At 46.6% G+C, this 24,835-nt stretch overlaps 1 protein-coding gene across 1 annotated transcript in view; it reads right to left on the bottom strand.

Moving 5' to 3' along the window:
• The window catches only part of LOC115082633 (protein unc-79 homolog), a gene marked incomplete at its 3' end in the record, with an annotated part of 47,122 nt that extends 30,446 nt beyond the window's left edge, over positions 1–16,676 (bottom strand). Inside the window, exons 1-4 of the mRNA XM_029586841.1 lie at positions 16,541–16,676; positions 11,439–11,549; positions 7,268–7,372; positions 1,802–1,879 (exon numbers count right to left, since the gene is read on the bottom strand). Coding sequence (XP_029442701.1) covers positions 1,802–1,879; positions 7,268–7,372; positions 11,439–11,549; positions 16,541–16,582 — 336 coding nt within the window. The remainder of the gene's footprint in view (positions 1–1,801; positions 1,880–7,267; positions 7,373–11,438; positions 11,550–16,540) is intronic.
• Positions 16,677–24,835: the final 8,159 nt, after the last annotated feature.

Below are 24,835 nucleotides of genomic sequence, written 5' to 3' on the forward strand. Positions count from 1 at the left end.
AGAGCTGCGTTAGTGCCCGGCGCACCCGCGGTTGCCGCACACACAGTCCAGCTCACCTACCGCTCGATACTGTATTTAAATAGCTTGCAAATGCAAGCTGCGTCCAAGAAGTGTCCGTGAAGCGTTAGGCCCGCACAACCCATTTTACTGTATAGAGCGCTATACAGTATCCTGGGTGCGTTGGCCTAACGCTTCACGGACACGCTGGTATCTGTCATTTCAAATGTCATTTGAAATGACAGGTACCAGGAAGTGGACGGTTCTCCTACGCTCGGGATTGCCTTGCTTCGGGAGGAGGGGAGAGAGGACTGGCAATCCCGAGCGTAGGAGAACCATCCACTTCATTGCTACTTTTTTTTTTCGCTTTTTCGCTTTTTTTTTTTTTCTCGCTTTTTCGATTTTTTCCGTTTTCGTTGCTTCGGGAGGAGGGGAGAGAACTGGGGCTGCCCCGGAGACCAGCACCCATGGACGCAGCCAGGGCAGGTGAGCGGGGGCTGGGGGAAAGTTTGCCGCCTACCCTTACCCCTGCCTCTAACGCAGGGGTAAGGGTAGGCGTTAAGTTAGCAGGTTAAACACGCGGCAAAATGGCAGGGTAAAAAAGTGATAGTCGGGGCGCGTGTTACTGTATGGAAGGGAATAGCTAATTTGATCGTTTACATCTAATATACATGCCGCGGGCGAAAGGGGTTACCCGGTGATTTAAAGAGGCGGTAAGAATGGGTTAAAGGGGATAGTGTATCGCGGGTTGGACTAACGCAGCCGAAAAGTGAGTAGAAAGCGGGTTAGGAGCAGGGTAACCGCGGCCGCACTTTACTGTATTGACCTGTTAGATAGCAGAAAAGACAAATGTACCTCTTTGAAGACACAATGAAGAGTTATAAAATCAAGGTTAATTGGCGTTCTCAAGATGTTTAGAAGTGTCAGCAAATGTTTATTCACCTTGTGATCTTAAATCAAAGGAGGGTTGTACTAACTTCCTGGGCAAAAGTGTATTTAAGTACAGTTAATTGGATATCTAATTAAGTCAGTCTCTCAAACTTAGGAGCTGACTTCCGCATATGAGAAATACACTGTCTCTGTTGTCCTGTCCTTTGGTAAACTTTTTTCATTACAGATGGTGCATTGTTCCGGGAACATTACACTGGCTATGTTAACTCTGATATTCAAAGTTAGCTGGTTAACTTAGTCAGATAAGTCTTGCTGGACCAAAGAACTGCCCTAAAGTTAGCCAGCTGACTTTAAGATGGCCAGCTGTATTCAATAGTGCGGCAGCACTATTGACTATACATCCAGAGTTAGCCAAATAAAGTTTATCTGGCTAACTTTGCTATGCAGACAGTGACTGAATATGGACCTCCCAGTAGCCAGATTCAGGGTGCGTGATTGCAGGCTTTCGAAAGGAACCCAGGTGTTTGGTCCCTGCTGCAGGACTGTCACCACGATGTCCAGATTGGGGGATGGGAGGATATAAAAGAGGGGGAGAAAATCCCTGGGTAGCTGTGATCAAAGGCTCGTGGTGCCAGGATTTCCACCATTTCTGACTGAGCCAGAGACCTGGAAGAGGGAAAGGAAGCTGACGGGTTAGAAAATAAAAAAATAAGAAGCCGAAATTCCAGTGTAGTTCATTACAGTAAATGCCACACTATTCAATTTTTCAACAATGTGTTTCATTGCTCAATACACGGCAGCATAAATAAACCAAGGAGGTTTAACATAAACAAGTGAATCCAATGCACCAAGAAAGATGTCGAGTATTATCACAAAGCGAAAGCAAAGAGACTGGCCTTGAATCATTACTTACCCCAGGCATGCAGGCAATCATCTGCTTGTGGATAATTGTTGACTCAGCCAGTTTTGTTCCAATATCCGTACAAATAAACTAATGACAAATTGAAAGATATATTATTTTCTGTGAGCCTTACAACACTAATAGGTAGCACATGGCTTTATTAGCGCAGACCGAATCTTTTCTTGATTACATTCTCGGCAATCTGGTGGTGGTGGTGGTGGGGAGAGTTGGGGTTTTGACACCAAATAGAAAGTATGAGCCAAGCTGATTTCCAGTGCTTCTTTGACTGAAAAACTGGTTTACACAAACTGATACTTATAGGGGTAGATTTTAAAAGACTTGTGCGCGTAGGTGGCCTTACATGCGCCGGGCCTATTTTCAAAGGTCCGGCCATGCGCATAAAGCCCCGGGACGTGTGTAAGTCCTGGGGCTTTGGGAAAGGGGTGGGGAGGGGGCAGGGTGGGGCGTGGCTAGAGGCGCCCGGCGCCATTTGCCACTGTGCCTGGGGATCGTGTGCCGGCAGGGTGCTGGCGCGCGCAACCTGCAGCTGCCCCGAGGCAGGCGCAAAAGGTAAAATAAAGATTTGGGGGGGGGATTAGGTTAGGGCTAGGGGGCGGGTAGGTTAGGGGAAGGGGTAGGGAGGTTAGTGTAGGGGGTTGGGAAGTTTCCTTCCAGTCCACTCCGAAATTGGAGCGGACTGGGAGGGAACTGAGGAAGGCCGCAGGCGTCGGCGCGCGCAGGATGCACAAGTGTGCAGCCCCTTGTGCTCACCGACCCCCAATTTTATAACATGCGTGCACCCGCACGCACATATTATAAAATTGGGTGTCCATGTGTGCGCGCGCATGCGAGTGCAAGCTTTTAAAATCTACCCCCTATTATCATTTCTACAGAAACAGTTGAACAAATTCCTATAACTGCAGAATGTAAGGATTTTTTTTATTGGATTCTAAATGCATGCTGAAGCCTGGGCTGATGCAATCTGAATTTTCCAGATTTTCAGCACAGGTTGTACCCCCAACGAGTAGGCAAAAGAATTGCCCCACATTCCACCACCATACGACTCACGCCAACAGAATGGATTATATCACCAAACAAACAAAAAAGGTCGGTTGTTTTTTTTAAATACTTGTTACAAATGCTTCGTATGGCACTGCGTTTGCTAATTTAAAGGAATAGGATTTTGCTAGTGAATCCTCTCCTTGCACAGGGTCATTCGGGAAAGAATCATTTTACTATGATCATCAGTTGAGAAAGTCCATGGAATTAACCTTTTGTTGCCAACTATGCAGGCAGCTTTCAAACCATGCCCGCAACCCAAGACCTGGTGCCGAGTTTGAAAGAGAAAGCAGCAGCGCACATTTGCGTAGAAACTTCCTACGAGCGCAAACATCCCACAGGCAGGTAGACCATTCTTCGGGAAAACCAGAAGCATAGACTCGAAAGTACAATTTGGGCATGTTATTTGCGGGCTTCACCCCCAAACACCCTAGAGCACGCTCCCATCCCCGGGAATGCCACCCCTAAGTGAGGCTGAAAGTCCAAGGTACTACAGACCAATGTGCAGACCTTTAGCTGTTTTGTGGCAAGGCAATCTCCAGACAGACCATTTGCATGCATTAAATTGCACTTTACCTACATAAAAGGATTTGGAATATTGTTCTCCCCTCCTGAAAGTGCAAGGGTTCAGCCCCGGCCAACTCTCAGCCAGGCCAGCTGATTGACTTGAGCAGTGGTCATTTTCTAAAGGACAAAAAGAGTACCAGGTCCGGGCTAGTGGAAGCCCCCAGCTTCCACTCCAGCTGCAATGAGGAAAAGAAAGCGAGTTCAAAAAGGTTCCAGGTCAGTGACCTGGTGTGACCTGGCAGAAAATCATCAGCGCACTCGAGCTCTTCTAGTGAACTTTCCTACTGGAATTTCAGCTCCCAAGTCCAGCTTTTTTGCTGCCCTGTGCGAACAATTACTGTGCTTCCCCCGCCCCATTCATTCATTCTCTGTCCCAGGCCCACCAAAAAAATAATATTAGTAAGTTTTTAGTATTATGATATTGTATTTATTTTATTTCTTGGTTTTATTGTTTGATGTTAGAGGAATGGTAATGGTTCTGTTTTCTCATTGCTGCACTGCATACAGTGTCTGGCTCCTTGCGGTTTCCAGTTCAGTTTTTGTCTGCGCATTTGTATTTCTACTTTATGGTTGCTCTATTCTGTATTTGGTGAGGGTCTGTTTATGTTCTGCATGTGTGACTGAGGTGAGGCATTTTCCTAATAGGAAGCCCAGCTCCTTTCAGTGATACAAACTTTAAAAACTGACACCATCCCCCACCCCCGAAACCATGGCTGGTGCAAGGGTATTTAGTGCCCTAGGCGAACCTTTTAGCCTTGCACTATGCCCCCGGCCCCATTCCACGCACACAGTTAAGAGTTATGCATTTATATTTTACATAAAAAATATCAAAGTACAGTATTCTGAGGTAAAAATATCACTTACATTATATTGACATGCACTGCTGTGATGCCAACCAGAAATCCCTCTAAAAAAGACACTTGGAACTGATATGATATTAGGCCTACCTGGGGTGTGTGTTGGGTGTGTGCTTGACCCTCTGAAAGCCCAAAATCACTAATGCACTTCTTATTAGGAAAATGCCTCACCTCAGTCACACATGCAGAACATAAAAAGATCCTCACCAAATACAGAATAGACCAACCCTAAAGTAGAAATACAAATGCGCAAACAAAAACTGAACTGGAAACTGCAAGGAGCCAGACACTATGCAGTGCAACAATGAGAAAACAGAACCATCACCATTCTTCTAACATCAAACAATAAAATCAAGAAATAAAATAAATACAATATCATAATACTAAAAACTTACTAATATTATTTTTTAAAAAGCTGATGAATAAAAGAGCAAATAATTAAAAACATATACAAGTTTTTTTAAATGTTCCAAACCCTAATAAAATATTTCAAAACAGCAGACACATCATATAACACCTGAAAAATAAAACTAAAAAGGCTCTCCATACCTGGGAACTTTTGATTTCCAGTCATCCTGAGATTGTTGTGGATTAGTGGGAGTGGGATGCACAAACTGTTAGTGTGCCGCCCACGGCCCTCTCACCTTCTCAGATGGATTCCAGTGCCTGACTCTTCTTCTCTGGCGGCGGTGGGCCACCAGCTCCAACCTCGGGTTCCCTCCAGTGCCTTTGGTCCTGCCACGCTACCCGGTGTTGCCAGCCAAAATGTCCCTGCTCGTCAGGCATCTCCGCGTGGCCCGCGGAGAGACGCCGCAATCAGCGCTGCGTGCCTTCCTAGGCGCGCGTGCTTCACTAGTCCTTTTAAAGGGCCCACAGCAGGAACCTGGCCATGGACCCAGATGCTGACGTCAGACTCTTCAGCGTATAAAAGCTCAGACCTCGCTCCATAGCGTTGCCTTTGCAACAGGTCTCCGCGTATTCCGAGTACTCGTTGCTGATCCTAGAATTGTGTCTTCGTGGTGTTCTTGTTTCCTGTGGTTCCCGGTTCCTGTTCTCCGTGTTCCTGTTCGTCTATGTGTTGGACTGACTCTTGGATTTGACCATTGCTACACCTGACTACTCTTCAGCTTCTCTCCAGCCCCAGATCTCCACTACACCTGACTACTCTTCAGCTTCTCTCCAGCCCCAGATCTCCGCTACACCTGACTACTCTTCAGCTTCTCTCCAGCCCCGGACCTCCGCCACGCCTGACTACTCCAGCTCTCCAGCCCCGGACTTCCGCCACTCCTGACTACTCTTCAGCTCTCCAGCCTCGGACCTCCGCTATGCCTGACTACTCTTCAGCTTCTCTCCAGTCCCAGATCTCCGCTATGATGACCACATCTGCCTTCTCCAGGCCCTGACCATTGCTTTGATTGACTACGCCTGCCTTCTCCGCGCCCTGACCATTGCTTTGATTGACTACGCTGCCTTCTCCGCGCCCCTGACCTTTGCTTTGATTGACTACGCCTGCCTTCTCCGCGCCCTGACCATTGCTTTGATTGACTACGCTGCCTTCTCTGCGCCCTGACCATTGCTTTGATTGACTATGCCTGCCTTCTCCGCGCCCTGACCATTGCTTTGATTGACTACGCCTGCCTTCTCCGCGCCCTGACCATTGCTTTGATTGACTATGCATGCCTTCTCCATGTCCTGGCCCTTGCTTTGAAAGACTACGTTATAGACTCTCCTGTGTCCAGAGTTCTCCACCGCTTGCCACAACTGCCACTTGCCGCCGGCTTGGATCTTCGCCTGTTAGTGATGCCTCTCCTTGCCTATTCTCTGGACATAGACTTACAAGGCTTAGGCCTTCTTTTGCTTGAGCGCCTCCAGTTACTTTCTGTTCCTTTGGCGCCCGAGTTCCAGTACCAAATCCAGTCAGGATAGGACTACGCCATCTACTGGCTGCTGTCTCTGTGCTGAACCACCTTCCATCCCTAGCTAACTCTGAGGCCACCCTAAGTCCTGCTGGCCCCGGCCCCCAAAGGCTCAACCCGAGGGGAATGAGGGCTGGTATTTATTTATTTTTTTTTAATTTAAAATCTTTTCTATACCATCGTTAAGCTAGCTGCCGTCACAACGGTTCACCGGTGAAGCTCCAGCAGCCTCTAGCTTCAGCCCACTCCATCTGCTGACGGTGGGGACCCGTAGGTCCTTGCCTACAGGTTGCGTCAACCCCACCTCAGCCCAAGGGTCCACCTCTGACGCAACACAAACTTTCTCCTCTCTTTCTAATATATATACACACACACACAAGCTCATACACACATGCGCTCCCTCTCAGACAAACCCATAGGCATCTCCACCTCTTTGGTTGGGATCTACCAGCAGTCCCAGGATCGTATCTTCATTTCAGCCACTGGCAGGTTGGAATCCACCTGCAGCTTCCATTCTCTCTCTCTCTCACACACACACACACACAACCCAGGCACACTCCCATTCACATGCACCCAAATCCCAGGCAGGCTTCCATTCATACACACATACACCCTGTCCATCCCAGGAAGTATCACTTCTCAGAAGCAGTATGTAACAGCTGATACAGACTTGTACTGAAATTGTAACTGGCAGAGATTGCATTTAAAAAAAATCTCTTTTTTCACTTTGGTTTCTGTAGCCAGCGCTCTGACCTCTGGCAAGACCTGACGGAAAAACAGCTTTCTGTAGGGGTAAACATTAAAATGACATCCAGCAGTAGGACAATGAACGTTAGATGATCAGGTGAAGCACAGGGGGAGAAGTGCAATCCTTGAGAGCTGAAGCACTGAAAGAAGTGGACTTATACTGGTGCAGAAAAAAAAAAAGCAGCGAGCTCCTGTCAAAGATTTACCGAAAAGAATTCGATTTTGAAAAGAATTAAAGTTTTCAGTTTGGTGGAGGAGGGAGGCCCTACCACTAGAACCCCTCGTAAACACAAACAAACCTCATAGCATTACAGAAGAAATGCACGCTCTACCTGGACCAGAAGCAGTAGGTTTGTATCTGGTAAAGGCGTTTTTAGTTTCAAAGCCTGCAGCAGATCGAGGATAACACTGCGCGTCAAGTAGAACTTATCCCTTTCCTAAAACAAAGGAAAAAATAACAGTTAGACTTCTGCTTCCGTAAATTCTCTTAAAGGAGACTCACGCTCTCTACAGCTTTGAGAATCAGGAGACTTGAAGAAAAAGACAATTATTTTTATTTATTTATCAGGTTTTATATACCATCATTAAGAAAATATTCCATCACAATGGTTTATAAAATACTTAAAATTCAAAAAGAATAATAATAAAAGAATAAATAAACACATATTATCAATAACAGTACTTCATAAAATTCAGACATATTAGAAATGTGAAATATAAAAGATTAAAAAACCATAAGAATAATCAAAATAAGACAGTTAAAAACTAAATGAAATAAAAGCAAAATAAAATAAGATTAATATCAACTCAACTGTTCTGGTCTTACTGGATTTGTTCATGCCCAATGTATGCCTTATGAAATAGCCACGTTTTGAGTTCCTTTTTAAAACTATTACATGTAGGGATCCTTTTTAAAACTATTACATGTAGGGATCCTTTGATGCTACCCCAGAGTAAACTGCTCGGATAATGGATGATTACGTTCCTTAGTGTAGAAAATGTTCTCATTTTTCACATTTCCCTTTGGGAGTGCAATAATCGGGTTCTACCTAAAAGGTAGCACAGATCTCTGTGGGAGGAGATGGAGGAGAAGAGCTCCCTGGTCTCACCACCCCTATGCCAGAGGAATCAGAGACTGTGAAGCCTCAATCCTCTTCTCCTCCCCCCGGCCACTGCAGAAGCAGGAATCTCCTGTTTGCAATCCTCATGGACCGCAGCCGGTACTCCTGGGGACACTGCTCGGTGAGGGGCTGTGCGATTAGAACCCCAGCCCCAGCATTCGCTTTTGTGTAACAAGGAACTGGGGGATACACACAAATTGTCATTTTATAGTAGACAGCAAAACTCAGTTGTCCAAATAAGAATCCAAAATAGAAACTTAATAATGGCAAAAAAAAAAAAAAAGCTCCAAATTTCAGACACAGATGCTGAAGGTCCCCCGACATGGACCGTGTTTCACATAAGCTGCGACGGGAGGGGCTAATGTCTAAAATACAAAGAAATAATATAAATAAAGGGCAGGTAAACCTAGGCACACAGCAAAAAAGAAAAAGTTCGTTATATGTAGCTTACTGATGAATCATGGATAACATAGTCGGGCGTACATTTGATATCTCTGTAAACTAAAAGCAGGTGTATCAGGAACTGATCAATGGACTGTGTTGTATAAAAGAAGGATAAACAGTCTCAAAAGGTCACATGTTCCAAACAAACAATCCCACAAAGGGAAACACAAAGTGAATGGTGCCAAAAAAAACTTCCTATTTTAAAAAAAACACAACCAAGAGCAGGAAAACAAGAATGAAGTAAACAACAAAAATAGAACATATTTATTAATAAAGCCAATAGTGACTGTCAATCACATGCAAATGCTCAAAAGTGGACGAGCATCAAAGATCACATGACACAGAGACAACCGATCAAAAAAAAATGTGCATGTGTTGGGACAATATGAAAGAATATGAAAAAACTAGGAACAGAGACTTTAAAGGAAAACAGACCATTCATTTTCTTGATTCTGGCCAAAAGAGTGCAGAGTCTGTAATATACAGATCCAACATTGTTCGCGCTGGAGGAGACAGCAAGAAAAATTGCCAGCTCGTGCTGAAGGTTTTACAAAATTCAGTAACAAAAAACAGAGATCGATGAAGTCGATGTCTAGTGCTCAGCTAAGGGTGCCTTCCTCCACTCGAGCCTACAGGATGCAACAGCAGTGCTCAAAAATACGTGGTTTTAACTAGTGAAGAGTTTTACCCACGCAGAGCAAAGGGCGTGGGCACAAGGTCCCATAAATAACTCCCACGGAGGAGCAAACAGACGAAAACCATAAAGTGCAATATTTGTGAGTGGCAGGATGTTTACAACATGAAAGAGATTATTATTATTATTATTATTTTTAATTTTTATATACCGATGTTCTTGTAAGAAATACAAATCAAAGGCAAATCGCATGCCTTGCAATGTGCATGGGAGGAATGTCCAGAATCCCTTTAAAAATGGCACCCTTCAGCTCTGAAACCAGTGCCAAGTGTGTGACATCAGAATGATGCCAACCACAGGGCCGGCCAGCAGCATTTTCTCGTACAGCTGTAAAAGAAAATAGCGCTGGCTGGCCTGGAGACTGACATCAGTGTGAGGGCACCAGTCCCAGGGCCAGCTGGCATCCTTTTTAAAAGAGCTCCGGGGGGGCAAGGCGTACATGACGGTCACTCCTTCCCTTTTCTTGCGCCTGAATTCCCATGAAAGGGGTCAATGGGGACCAGGCAGAGCCCCAGACCCTGCAGATGTTTTGATGTGAGGAAGGGCAGGTGGGAGGTTGGAGGGGCTAGGGGAAGCCTCAGCCTGGTAGGCATCAGACCCAGTTAGTGGTAGGGGCAACACTTTGTTTTTTGGGGGGGTTTTGGGAGGGGGGGGTTCTCTGGAACAGTGCACACCATCTGCTAATCAAGTTCACTACTTCCAGGAACAAAAATCTCCAGGGTTTCTGTGTGGCCAGCACCTTCATTTTGGGAAATCTGAATCACAATGAAAATGGACTGTTTCGGTTCGGTTTGAAAGAAATGCACATTCCTACCAGACAGTCGCAAAGTATGTGCGCACTTTTAACCCATATACTTTGTAGCTAATTTTCACAGAGAAATTGTCTATAGAGCTTCTCTTTGAAAATCAGGCCAGCCTAAGGTAAGGATGTTTCCAGGGGAAAAAATAGGTTTAGCTTTTTCCTTTTTGTTTTGCATTTTTTTAAATTTAGTTTTCAATTAATTTGATGTTTATTTATGTTTGTTTTTTTCAAACAAAATAAACCTCAAAAGAACAGAAAATCCAGAAAGCGATACGAAAGTAAAAAAAAAAAAAAAAAAGGTACAGGTTCCTTCCTCTCCCCTGCCAAATCCCTCCGCAGTGCAGAAACTAAACTGCCACTGCTGTCAACCCCACTGCCTCCACCACACACACACACACACCCACCAATGTGCAGAAATTAAGAAACTGAATTTGGCCTCCTCTGACATAATTTACCCCATCCATGCAGATCTGCTAGTCTAAATGGGCCAGAAGTGATCCCCAGTCACTCCTGCCCCGCCGGTTTATGATTTGAAAATGAGGCCAGCACCATTTTGTGGTACAACCATACAACAAAATGGTGCCAACTTCAGAAATCTGGCAGGGCAGGAGTTGCAGGCGGTTTCTCCTACTCCATGTGGACTACTGATGTAATAAACTACATCGGGGGAAGTGGAGGGTAAATTCAGTTTTTTAATTTCTGCATGCTGGGGGTAAGTTTTGGCAGCAGCAGTAACAGTTACATTTCTGAATGCAGTTGGGCAGGGACCAGAATTTGGCAGCAGTGGCATCTGAAACGAAAAAAAAAAAACGAATTGCATTGGGTTGTTTTATTGTTTCGTTTTCTAACAAAATGAAACAAAGCTTTAGGTTGCGTTTTTCATTTCACTAGAAAACAAATGCACATCCGTAGCATAAAGTATTGCATGCACAAGGGGCTGGCATACTTTGCCCCTGCCATTTTTGTGGGTGGCCAAGAGGGGACAAAAGAGTGCGCATACATTTGAAAATTTCTCATACGTGTGTTGTTTTCCTCCCACACAACCTAAACACTTCCCCAAGAATGCATCTTTTTAAATTGGCTAAACATGCACGCGCTGTGGAAGTCCGCATGTACTTTCAGCCAATCGGTGAGGGTGAGGGAAATGGCTTTGAAAATTGCCCTCATGCAGTACAGTCTCTAATTCCTCCAATCAAAGCACAGGCTCTAAAAATGATTCCCTGTGTAGCTGATTTCAGGAGCACACCACCAATCTACAGCAGCAATTAAACATTGCATCAACATAATTACTGATTAGTCAGACCACATTAAAACTGCTGGCACGTCCGACTCCTCCACTGGTATCAGTTACCAGTTGTTGTCGTAGGAGCTATTAAAAGTGGAGGAAATTTGTTATTTTATTTTCCAGTGAATCAAAATGAAAAACGTAAACTCATCATCACCTTGGTGAAGGCTCGGTAACAAAGGCCGCACAGTTCCACGAGGTAGGCAAGGGTAAAGACGGCATTCTGAATTACAAAACTCAGCAGCTTGGAAAACGGCTCCAGCAGGCTCTGCAATGAAATATGAGTTTTAAGAAAATCAATAACTTGAATCCTTCAAAAAAATGTCATTAAAGTTCTGGAATGTTTTGCTGTCATGGGGCCTTATTTTTTTTTTTTTTTTAGCTTTGATGATGTACGGCTGTGGGCGAGCCCTGAGCACACAAATTATCTTTCTGACAATTTTCCTTCTGTGTTGCTAAAGACAAAGTCAAATTTAAAGTTGCTAACAACAATTCTCTTCTTCACTCCGCTGCCGTCTGCTGCACCACAAGGCCGAGACTTCTCGCTCACTGTCATGGAATTTTTTTTTCCCCCCCAGACAATGAGACATAGAAACTTAGAAATGACGGCAGAAAAAGACCAAATGGCCCATCTAGTCTGCCCAGCAAGCTCCCACACTTATTTTCCCATACTTATCTGTTTCACCAACCACCAAGTTCAGGGCCCTTGTTGGTAACTGTTTGATTCGAATTTCCTGCCACCCCCTGCCATTGATGCAGAGAGTAATGTTGACGTTGCATCAAAGGTGAATCGTAAGGTTTAATGATTAAGGGTAGTAACTGCCTCATCAAGCAAGTTACCCCGAAGCTTGTTTACCCCGACTGAACAGATCAATGCCTTGTTGGATGTTGTCTGAATATAAATCCTCTTTTCCACATTTACCCCTGCCGTTGAAGCAGAGAGCAACGCTGTTTATGCATTCAAAGTGAAGTATCAGGCTTAATTGGTTTAGGATAGTAAATGCGGCAAGAAACTATCTACCCCCACGCTTATTTGTTCAGTCCTTTATGGTTGTTGCCTGAATGCAAATCCTCTTTTCCAAATTTCTCCTTGCCGTTGAAGCAGAGAGCAATGTTGGAGTTGCATTAACTGTGTGAAGGCTTATTGAGTATGGGTAGTAATCACCAGGTAGTAGCCACCATTTCAGCAAGCCACCCCATGGTCCTAGAGTTATTAGTATCACCCAATGGGGCTATTCCAGTTCCCATCTATGTACTCCCTGTAAAGATATGTAGTATGTAGTGACCCAGCTCCCACCCGATCTGTAATATCTGTTTATGTTCTTGCCTTCTAGGACCATTTGCTTTGTTTTAAATGAATAGGGGTAACCTCTATGGAGCAGCAGTTACAACTCTAAAGAACAGTGGTACGATTGCACAATATACAAGTTTCTTTACAACTGGTGTTGAACCCGGTCTGGTGGTCCATTATTCACTGTGAGCAGTAGTCCACCATACCAGGTAGCTTCATCACTATTTCTGTTCATAGTCCAGGCATCCCCGGCAGCAGCAGAGCCTCACGCTCCGACCCTGCAGTGAAGCCCTCAGTTATTAAGTTGCCAAAACACTAGATCTTACCCTGCAACCCCAATCCAGATCCTCAGAGTAAGGGCCATGTCCCAGGTTAACAATGGTCTGAGGCTGCTTCACTTTAAGCTACTCTGTAGCCTCACAAGCAGGGTAGTGGCTTCCGACTGGGTGTGCCCCAGTTCGAAAGATGTCAAACGCCCTGATATCTCTCCTATCCACCAGGGGTAATAAAGAAAGTGGTAGCAGACAAAGGCCATATGGCCTATCTAGTCTACCCATCCACCTCTGTATTCCCCATAGACCCCTTCTTGGTTTAGGACCTCCTATTTTGGAGTGTTATGATTAATGAGCAGTGCTCCTTGCAGGCAAAAAATTGCGATTGCCTTGATGCAACCCAACTCATGGTTTCCTATAAGAAAGCAGAAGAGTCAATCACAACAGTTACAACCCATTATTTAAAACAGAGACCATTAAGACAGTGTTTACCCTTAAGGGCCAACACCCTTGAAGCCTGTAATAGGTCTACTGATCTATAGCCACCAGAAAACGTCAGCTGGACACTGGGAAAACAGCGTTTATAGAAGATCGAGTATGAGTCCCATGAATCTGACCTTGGCACAGACAATCTAATGGCACAGCCTAATTTCAGCTTCGCATGGGGAAAATTTGGTGCTGATAAGCTCAGGTCCAGCTCCCCCAAGTCCACAAAGTTCAGATCTCCTCCACTGGACACCTTAGAGTCCTTATCCATGAAGTTCCCCAGAGAAACCAGGCTTGGCCTCTTTCCTCCCAGGTTGGTAGGGCCTGGTCCTCCTATCAGTAGCTCCTGCTGCTCCTGACTTCACCTTGAACGTGGCCTTTCTGAGATGAGGTTGTGGCCATTGCCACTTCTTTGTTTGAGCTCACCTGTGTGGCATCATACAGTTTGCATAAGGCATCCTGCTGCTAACAACTTTTTCTCACTTTCTGTAGGGGAGGAGTACTCCAGTACATAAAATCCTCTGGGTACTCTCCCTAAGCAGTCTGTACTCATTTGAACTACCTTCAGGGTCACTGAATATTTCATATTGTAACCCTAGGTCAGTTCCCAGAGGTCTTGCTCTCTTTCCTTCTGGTGCTCAAAGTTTCTTTTGAGTTGCACAGCTGCCTTACTCAGCTGGGAAGCTGCAGGCATCATTACCATGCCTAGTTTGGAGATTATGGGGCTCGCTCATTTGGGAGGTAACAGTATGATGAGTTTTTCCATAAACTCCTGTCCTTGTAAGTGATCCAGTGTTTGGGCTCTAGCCACCTCAGCTTGCACCAAGGTGGCAATTCTTCCTGTCTTGTCTCCTAATTCCTCTGAGGGGGCCAAGTTCTCTTCCCAGGCATCTGAAATCCTTCTGCACTCCAATACACAGCTCCCTGTTGAGGAAACCTTGCCATGAAGTTCTCAAAAGCCCTACACCTTAGACACCAGGATCGTGGCCATCTAGTTCCATTCCCCAAGCCTGACTTCATGAATCGAGTAGCATCTACTTGTATTGGCTCAGGAGGATTCTCCGCAGAGATGTTATGCAAGGAGCTGAACATTTTCCTTGTCGTTCCTTTAATTGCAAGTCTATACATAATGCTAGTGTTGACCAGGTCCTCCAGTGTGGCAGCCAGTTGAAGCCAAGCCAACTTGCCCTTGATTTCTTGGCATAATCCCAGGTGAAATTAGTATGATAAGGCTTGCTCATTCCATTCTGTATCCGTCTGTAACTGATAGAAACTAGTTGCATAGGAAAAGGCTGAATCTGTGCCTTGTTTTAACTGTAGGAGGCTCCTTTCTCCTATCTTGCATGAATCCAGAACATTATTTGCCTGAACTCTTCCTGAAACCTCTCCCAGTTTACGTACAAGGTTACTCCCCAGTACATCTTCATGGTTCCCCTATTAAAGTACTCTGGGTATAACTTGAAATGCAGGTCACATTGATATAGGAACCCTTGGTAATGCCCTCTGCTTTTTTTTTTTTTAAGTGTTTTGATGGTAGTGGGCTGAGGGTTGGATAGTTCCTGTAAACCAGTGGTTCCCAAACCTGTCATGAAGGCCCCACCCCCAGCCAGACAGGTTTTCAGGACATCCACAATGAATATGCATGAGATAAATTTGCATATTCATTGTGGATATCCTGCAGACCTAACAGGCTGGGGTTCCCCCTTGACAGCTTTGGGAACCTCTGCTCTAAGCCATGGCCTTCGGCTGGTGATATCTGGGAGACAGGTTTTGATTGCCTGGGACTGGGCTTGGTATCTCTCAGGCTGCTGGGACTGCAGCAGCTGCTCCTGTTGTAGTAGTCCCCTTGCATCTGCCAGTGCAGGGAGCCATAGCCAGGCACACATTCCTTTAAGAACAGAATTATCTGAGCCTGTACATCCGCCTTTCCAACCCTGGTAAGGTGCTAAACCAGGATTTAGGACTGAGTTACCGAAGGAAAGCAAGGGTGACGACTGAGGAGTGAAAGAAGAGAGAGGCAGGAACTGCTGAGAGAAGGAAGGGAAAGACAAACAGGGAATAGAGAGTGGGAGAGAAGAAAGAGGGAAGAGCAAAAGGAGGACAGCCAGGAGTTGAAAGAGAGAAGGATGCGTGAAAAGACCAGAAAACGCCGCTAAAGAGCGGAAGAGAAAAGAAAATGCTTGCTGACTCCCTGCCTCTTTGTGTCTGGGGGAAGACAAGTTATGTTATAAATTGCATGCTTTTAACGTAGATTCGGTAATAAAATTCTATTTCTTTTACTGAAAACGGGGGCAGCAGCTTTGCTGTTGGAAACCATCTCCTCTGTATAATACTTTTCCTATGGGAAAGCTGCTTTCAACTTAAGTCATTTTGATTTAAGACACGGTTTTCAGAAACCATTTGTGACTTAAGTTTGATCATGTGCAAGGGCTTATTTTCAGTGCACAAGTTTCTTTGCCAGTGCTCTGGGGGTTCATTACTCACTGCGAGCGTTAGCCCGGCTTTGATTATGCCAGGTTGCTTCACTGTCTCAGTGTTCAGAGTCCAGGCATCTCCTGCGGCAGCAGAGCTTCGCCTGCTAGATCCACAGTGCAGGCCTCGGCCATAAGTTGCCAGAACTTTCCCAGCAGCCACTTTTTGGTCCTCAGGGATGGGGGTGTTCAGTCAGGATCTTCAGGGGTGGGGCCATGTCCCAGGCTAACAATAGTCTGAGTTTGCATCAATTTAAGCCACTCTGTGACTTTACAAGTAGAACACTTGGCTTCCAACTGGCAGGCCCTGGTTCAAAGCTTTGTACCCTGACGTGATATTACTGCATAGAACAATTTGCTTCCCAGGGGCTGTTTTATTGCAATGCTAGTATTTTTATTTTTTTTTTTTGGAAGGAGGATCTTAATTCTGATTCACAACTGCTTTCTGACATTTGACTATTTGTGTAACCTATTACCTATGTTACTGTTATAGATATTCCCTGTATCAAACATTATCTATTGTTAATATTATTATTATTGTTATTATCTATGTTATTGTTATAGGTGTTCCCTGTATCAAACAAAAGGAAATGCTTGGCTTCCTGCACCATTGAATTGTATGTAAACCGATGTGATATGTAAAATCGAACACCGGTATATAAAAACAAACAAACAAATGAATGGAAGTCAGGATCACGAATTGCTAAAGCCCCTGACTATGATGCTTCTTGGCACTTACCCTGGTGGCACTGCTTGTTGGAATCTTCAGCAGACAAATCATCAGTCTTAAACTGGAATCTAATGAACACTGTGGAAGAAGTAACAAGACAATGGAGAACGCTTATTTCTTCCTTTATTCAGCTACACAGTGGGAACTGGAAAGAAGACTGGACTTGATGGGGCAATGCATCATGACTTCAATTATTTAATGCAAAGTGCCTTCTTTCCTAGGTGTGTGTAGAGTTCTGCGCATCAACTCGATCTCTGTGTGGCGTACTCGCCATTTGGAAGGAGGTCCTAAGAACGTCATTTCCATGCCCCCCACTCTCTCTTGTCGCTCCTGAATACTTACTTACTAATCCACAGGGTCTAAGCAGAAATCTCTCTCAGACCCGGGGCTGCCCATTTCATGAATCTTACATAAGGCTATGCAGAGAGGAGCTGACAGCACTTTGCATGTTGAAAATACACCTGCCACCTTTCATTCACAGTAGCAGAAAACATAACTCAAGCTTGTGCACAAATTTAAATTATTTCATGATCTCACAATGCAAAATGTGTAATGTGAATATGAAAGAAGGGCACTGCAGACATTTCCAACCTTACTGCAAAAAAACCTGCATTAACTCCGCACAAAACAGAAAATAGGGATGGTTTCTATCCCACTGCCCAAAGGCTGCACAAGAATCCTTCTACATTTGCTTGCTATTGAGAATCTATGTCTACTGAGCCACGCTCTGCTAATTTAAATGCAATCTCATTTAAAATGAACTTATAACCTGCCTTTACCAGTTATTTACCCACAAGAAAAAGTACAATCAAACATAAGAAATAATAAGTTTACCAAGGGCACTTAGCAGGTAACATTTTTCAAAATGTTGACATCAACAGTCCCATTATCTACAATTTCAAATTCAAAGGCAGGAAACAAACCCTCAAGTAATCAATAGGCTGATCCAATCAGCATGCTCAGCTGAGCGCGCTGTTTAACATCAAATGTTATGTTTTAATGTTACCTATTTTTTGTTTACTCCTGTAATATGTTGTTTAAAATGTAAACCGGAGTGAAGGCAGACTGCTATACCCCGGTATATAAACTCTTCTAAATAAATAAATAAAATAAATAAATGCATGCTGATGAGGCTATTAACTATTCTCCCTCAATCCCAAAAAAAAATGTGCACCCTACCCACACATTTATACCCTCAGAAATTAGTGCCTGCCCAGAGCAGGCGTTAATTTCTGAGAGGCCCAAAAAAGTGTACAGAAAAGCAGAAAATACTGCTTTTCTCACAGGACAAGCAGGATGGTAGTCCTTACATACGGGTGACATCATCAGGATGGAGCCCAATCACGGAAAACTTCTGTCAAAGTTTCCAGAACTTTGACTGGCCCCTACTGGGCATGCCCAGCATGGCACTAACCCTGCAGCCAGCAGGGGTCCCCCTTCAGTCTTCTTTTTTCCACGCAGCAGTAGCCTCGCGGTTTAGGAGCTCTGAACACATTCCTGACAGGAATTTTCCTCACGGACTTATTTAAAATAACTTTGCTCCACAGGGGTCCCTCCTCTAACTTATCTCTGGCCGCGGTACTCCGGTAAGTTTTTTCGCCGTTTTTCATAGATTACCATCGAGTTTGGCCCTCGCGGCCTACTGGCCGTCGACCGTACCATGGCTCGATTTTCTATGGCCATGGCGTCGGGTTTTCGTCGGTGCCCGGATTGTACTCGTACCATGTCTATCACAGACCCTCATAGAGTCTGTGTAATGTGTTTAGGCCGTGAGCATGATGTCCTGACTTGCACCAAATGTGCCCACATGACACCAAAAGGTCGCAAAGCCAGAATGGAGAAGATGGGACTCCTTTACTGTGCTCACACCCCGACGTCGTCCATCGCATCAACGTCATCGGAACCGGCATCGTCGAAGTCGCCACCAACATCGACAACCATCCGGTGTCTGCCCGCCATCGACGTCTTCACGGCCATCGACTCCCGTTTCTCCCCCTCAAGATTGAGGGGATCGAGGGAGAAAACATCGCCATCGGCATTGTAAGTCTTGGACCGTCGAGGAGCGAAATCCTCGACCTCACCACCGTCCAAGCCACCATCAAAGAAGCCCCCGTCCAGGAACGGCACCGACCACTCCTGCGACCGGGACATCGAGGCCACCCTCACCCGATCTGGGTTTGGGAGTCGCGATTCCGCCTGTAAAGGTGGTCCCTCCGACTGTGCCTCAGCCTCCCTCTTCCGTCATGGAGTCGGAGCTGATTGCCCCAGGTCTCCGGGAAGAACTGGACCGGCTGGTCCAGGAGGCCATCGAACAAGGCGATGCAACGGCTCCAGGTCCTCCGGCACCGACATCGGCACCGAGAGTGGAACCGGTCACTGACCCGATTCCAGCAGCTCTGGAACCGCTGCTATCCCGGATGGAGGTGCTCATGACTGCCCTTCCACCGGAGATTCCGGGTCTCCAATGGCCCCGGTGCGCTCCCCCGATGACAGCCTCATCGGGAGGAGAAATACCGTTTCGCATCCCTCCTTCGGGAGTTCTGCCTCAGCCATCGATGCCATGTCGTCCCTCACCACCGACTCATTCATCGGGAGCGATACGCACATCGGGCCCATCGATGCCTTCGATACTGGCACCGATGCCTTCCAGGCCATCCACGGTGCCCCCGGCAATGCCTTCGATTTTCTCAGAGCCTCAGCCGGGGCCTTCGGGTATCCAACCCCTTCTCGTCCTACAGGTCAGCCTACTGATCCTTATGACACCTGGGGTGATGATACTTCCACAGACACCGACTTACTTACCTTCACCTCCTCTCCTACTGAAAGTAGAAAGCGTTCTCCTCCAGAGGACCTCTCTTCATTAATTTTGTGAAGGAAATGTCAGAATTGGTCCCTTTCCAGCTTCAGACGGAGCAAGATGATAGGCACTAGATGATGGAGCTTCTCCAATTCCTGGATGCCCCTAAGGTGATCACTTCTATTCCATTCATCAAGTTCTTCTTGACTCTCTCAAAAAGAACTGGGGAACCCTGGATCCATTGCCCAGTACACAGAAAGGCTGACACATACTTATCTGGTGTCAGCCCTGGCTTTCAAAAATCTCAGCTTGACCACCACTCAGTTTTGGTGGAATCGGCTCAAAAGAAAGCAAAAAGGACAAAACCACACTCTTCTACCCCTCCTGTCAAAGAACACAAGTTCCTCGACAATATTGGTCGTCGAGTGTTCCAAGGGGCCATGCTTATCTCCAGGCTTGCTTCTTACCAGCTGTGTAACACCCAATACAACAGGGTCATTTTCAAGCAAATACAGGACTTCTCTGAAACCCTGCCTGACCAATTTCAAGAACATCTTCAAACCCTTGTCCACAAGGGGTTTGAGGCAGGAAAGCATGAGAAAAGAACAGCTTACGATATCTTCAACACCTCCACTAGAGTGTCTGCAACTGCCATTTCGGCAAGACGCTGAGCCTGGCTCAAGTCTTCTGACCTTCGCCCAGAAGTACAAGACAGGCTCTCTGACCTGCCCTGTATAGGAGATAATCTGTTCAGTGAACAGATTCAACAAATAATGGCTGAATTAAAGGACCATCATGAGACCCTCAAACAGCTCTCATCGATACCTTCTGACTTCCCTTCTAGATAGCCCTTCAAGAAGGACTCTAAGAACTCATTCTTCCACCCAAGGAAGTACTATCCTCCACCAACAAGGTCCCGAGTTACGAGGCCTTATCAGAAATCTCAGCCCCGCCAGCCCCGGAAGCAAAAGCCAGAAGCAGCACCCCAGCCGGGGCCTGCTTCAGGTTTTTGATGTTCCCTTGGAGAGCAGCAGCCTGATCCCTCTGCCAGCCATACCAATGGGTGCTAGCAATCATTGCTCAGGGTTACCACCAGAACTTTCTTGCTCTTCCACCGGTTTCACCACCTCTACAAGCGTGGAGAGTAACCGACCACTCTGTCCCTCTGGAGCAGGAGGTTTCCCTTCTTCTCCAGTTAAGAGCAATAGAATCCGTCCCTCTTTCACAACAAGGCCTAGGGTTCTATTCCCGGTACTTTCTAATCCCCAAAAAATCTGGGGGGCTTCATCCAATTCTGGACCTACGTGCCCTCAACAAGTACCTCCAGCGGAAAAAGTTCAAGATAGTAACCCTGGGCTCGCTTCTACTTCTTCTACAAGAGGAGACTGGCTCTGCTCTCTGGACCCTCCGGGACCGCGTACACCCCATATTGTGATAGCTTCAGCTCATCGCAAGTATCTCAGGTTTTTAGTAGGCCCAAATCACTATCAATACCGAGTGCTTCTATTCGGCCTAGCATTGGCACCACGAGTCTTTACCAAATGTCTCGTGGTTGTCGCAGCTTTTCTCAGGAAAAAAGGTGTTTCATGTCTACCCTATCTAGACGACTGATTAATCAGTGGCCCCAACCCAGCAAAGCCGCTCGATCGTCCCTGGATTTGACCCTACACACTCTAATTTCTCTAGGATTTCTTGTCAATTACGAGAAATCCTATTTAGTCCCATCTCAAACCTTGTCGTTCATTGGGGCAGACTTGGATACCTTACAGGCAAAAGCCTTTCTACCTCAACAACGAGTGCAAACCCTCGTATCTCTTGCTCACCAGCTGCAGCTCGACAATTCCTTGTCCTTCTCGGACACATGGCGTCCTCAGTCCATCTCACACCAATGGCCCGCCTGGCAGAGAGTCATGCATTGGACTCTGAGGTCACAATGGATTCAAGCGACTCAGCCTCTGTCAACCATTGTCCACATCACCGACGCACTCCGTCTGTCTCTCACCTGGTGGAAAGATCAGAACAATCTCCTCCAGGGACTGCCTTTTCACCTGCCAGATCCTCAACTCATTCTCACCACCAATGCTTCCAACCTCGGCTGGGGGAGCTCATGTGAACGATCTGCAGTCACAAGGATTTTGGTCTCCAGAGGAAGCCAAACACCAGATAAATTTCCTGGAGCTTCGAGCGATGCGATATGCTCTCAGAGCTTTTCAGGATTCTCTATCAAATCACGTTATCCTGATTCAGACGGACAACCAGATGGCCATGTGGTACATCAACAAGCAGGGAGGCACAGGCTCCTTCCTTCTGTGTCAGGAAGCTGTGCAGATTTGGGCGGAAGCGCTCTCCTGCTCGATGTACCTCAGGGCCACCTACTTGCCGGGAGTACACAATGTCTTGGCAGACAAACTGAGTCGTGTCTTCCAACCACACGAGTGGTCGCTCAACCCCTCGGTAGCGACCTCTCTTTTCCAGCAATGGGGTTATCCCCAAATAGACCTCTTTGCGTCCCCTCAGAACCACAAAGTAGACAATTACTGCTCCCTCATTCGGAGCGAGCGCTCTCAGCCCAGAGATGCATTCTCCCTCTCGTGGGCAACCGGTCTGCTTTATGCATTCCCTCCACTTCCTCTTCTCTCGAAGACTCTCGTGAAGCTCCATCAGGACAAGGGAACCATGATCCTGATCGCACCTCACTGGCCACGCCAAGTGTGGTTCCCATACTCCAGGATCTCTCCATCCGCAGGCACATTCCCTTGGGAATGCACCCACTTCTGATCACTCAGAACGACGGATGTCTACACCATCCCAATCTTCAGGCCTTGTCCCTAACGGCATGGATGTTGAAAGGTTAATTCTTCAACCACTTAACCTTTCAGATTCAATTTCTCGTGTCCTGATTGCTTCAAGGAAGCCTTCCACAAGAAAGTCTTATTCCTATAAATGGAAAAGGTATACATCATGGTGTTCTTCGCAATCCCTTGATCCTTTTTCTTGTCCAATCCCAAGGTTTTTGGACTATCTCTGGCATTTATCGGAATCAGGTCTAAAGACCTCTTCCATCAGAATGCATGTCAGTGCGGTAGCCGCCTTCCATAAAGGTGTCGGGGATGTCCATATAGCAGTACAACCCCTCGTAACTCGTTTTCTTAAAGGCTTACTTCATATCAAGCCTCCTTTACATCCTCCGGCCCCTTCTTGAGACATTAATCTGGTTCTCGGGCGGCTCATGAAACCACCGTTCGAACCTCTTCACTCCTGTGACCTAAAATATCTCACATGGAAAGTGATTTTCCTTTTGGCTATCACTTCAGCTCACAGGGTTAGCGAATTACAGGCCCTAGTTACCTATCCGCCTTACACTAAACTCCTGCAGGATCGGGCGGTACTCCGCACTCACCCTAAGTTTTTTGCCTAAGGTAGTTTCGGAGTTTCACATTAATCAATCCATCATACTACCTATCTTCTTTCCCAGGCCCCACTCCAACCCAGGGGAACAGTCTCTGCATACCCTTGACTGTAAACGGGCCTCTAGCCGTTCTACCTAGACCGTACAGTTGCCCACAGGAAGAGCACTCAGTTATTCGTCTTTTTCCATCCAACAAACTAGAGCAACCTGTGGGTAAGCAGACTCTCTCCTCCTGGTTGGCGGGATTGCATATCTTTTTGCTATCAGCAAGCAGGCATTCCTTTCCAAGACCGTGTTAAAGCACACTCTGTGAGGGCCATGGCGACTTCAGTAGCACACCTACGATCGGTGCCGCTTCCTGACATTTGTAGGGCTGCCCACCTGGAGTTCTCTCCACACTTTCGCAGCCCACTATTGCCTAGACCAAAGCCGGAAGACAAGATTCCATCTTCGGCCAATCTGTCCTGCGTAACCTATTTCCAACGTGACGTACCAATACCCTTCCGCCTGCCCGGTGGGGTTCAGGATGCCCTCTACCAAATTCCACCCCAGTTGTTGCGCTGTTGCCACGCCGTGGGTACATTTGGTGCATGTTCAGACACCCTCAGCTCGGTACTCACCCATATGTGAGGACTACCATCCTGCTTGATCTGTGAGAAAGCAAGTGTTGGCTTACCTGTAACAGGTGTTCTCACAGGACAGCAGGATGTTAGTCCTCACGAAACCTGCCCGCCGCCCCGCGGTGTTGGGTTCGTAACATTTTGTTGTTTTATTTTTTTTGGCACTGACTGTAGCTATCAAATAAGACTGAAGGGGACCCCTGCTGGCTGCAGGGTTAGTGCCATGCTGGGCATGCCCAGTAGGGGCCAGTCAAAGTTCTGGAAACTTTGACAGAAGTTTTTCCGTGATTGGGCTCCATCCTGATGATGTCACCCATATGTGAGGACTAACATCCTGCTGTCCTGTGAGAACACCTGTTACAGGTAAGCAACACTTGCTTTCTGCACATCCTCTGACTTAATGTTGTGGCAATATTAAGTCAGAGGAACCAAGAAGTTTAAAAAAGAAAAAAAATGTGCCGTAGTCAGGTTAAGAAGAGGGAAGCTCAATTAACGAGTGTCCGTTTTCCTAACCCGCTGACAGCCACCTCTCCTGGGAGCTCACTGCCAAGAAGGTGCTAGGGGTGCACATTTGTCCCTGGCGCATCCTTGGCAGCGTGACCCTTCATTTAAATATTATATCGCGCGCCCAGGAGAGGTGGCTGGGCACGTGTTAGGAAAGCCTGAGTGCCCGTTTTTCACGCGGCTTTATTGTATTGGCCTGCAAGTGTGATGGGTAGCATGGGTGTGAGCCCTTTGTGCTTTGGTGTAGTTGACGCAGCCTCGAATGCGAACCTATGAGGACTATGCCAACAGCTAGTGAACGCGCCCTTTAGAGGGAAAGGCTGGAGCTTCACCTATACCAGTCATCTCCCCCGCAGGCTGCGTCCTTGGGTTCTGGCGGCCAACAGGGCTTAGGTAGGTTCCTAGGGTGGTCTGATAAGCAAGAGTCCAAGGGTACGCTGGGGTCAGGGTAGGCAGCAGACTGAAGAAGTTAGAGACAGACCAAGGTCAGTGCAGGCAGCAGACAGGGGTGGTCAGATCCAGGCAAGAGTTCAGGTCTAGGTGGCAGGCACTCGTGATCAGGTCCAAGCAAGAGGTCAGAATCCAGAAGTCAAGCCAAGGGTGAACGAAGACACACAGAAGACACTGGATGAGTTGAATAGGACAAGGCGTGGCTGGGCGAGGCAAGGCTGGAGAGTCGAGGCAAAACAAGGCAAGGCTGGACGAGGCAGGAATCAGGAATGCAGGACAACAGAACCAGGAACTCGAAGCAACACACACTGCTACAGCAGGAGACCCATTGCTGAGGCAGTGTTTTGGGGAGCCTTATATACTGAGAGCCTGTGATATCATCAAAGGATGCCATGGAGGTCTTTTCCTGCCACGGCCCCTTTAATTGCCAGTGCATGGCATGCACTCACCTATGGGCCTCAGAGGGGAGCAAGATGATGACGGGATACTGGCAGCGCCTGAGCCACATCGAAGGCTGGGGCCTG

Source organism: Rhinatrema bivittatum, unplaced genomic scaffold (genome assembly GCF_901001135.1).
Source record: "Rhinatrema bivittatum unplaced genomic scaffold, aRhiBiv1.1, whole genome shotgun sequence".
NCBI lineage: Eukaryota > Metazoa > Chordata > Amphibia > Gymnophiona > Rhinatrematidae > Rhinatrema > Rhinatrema bivittatum.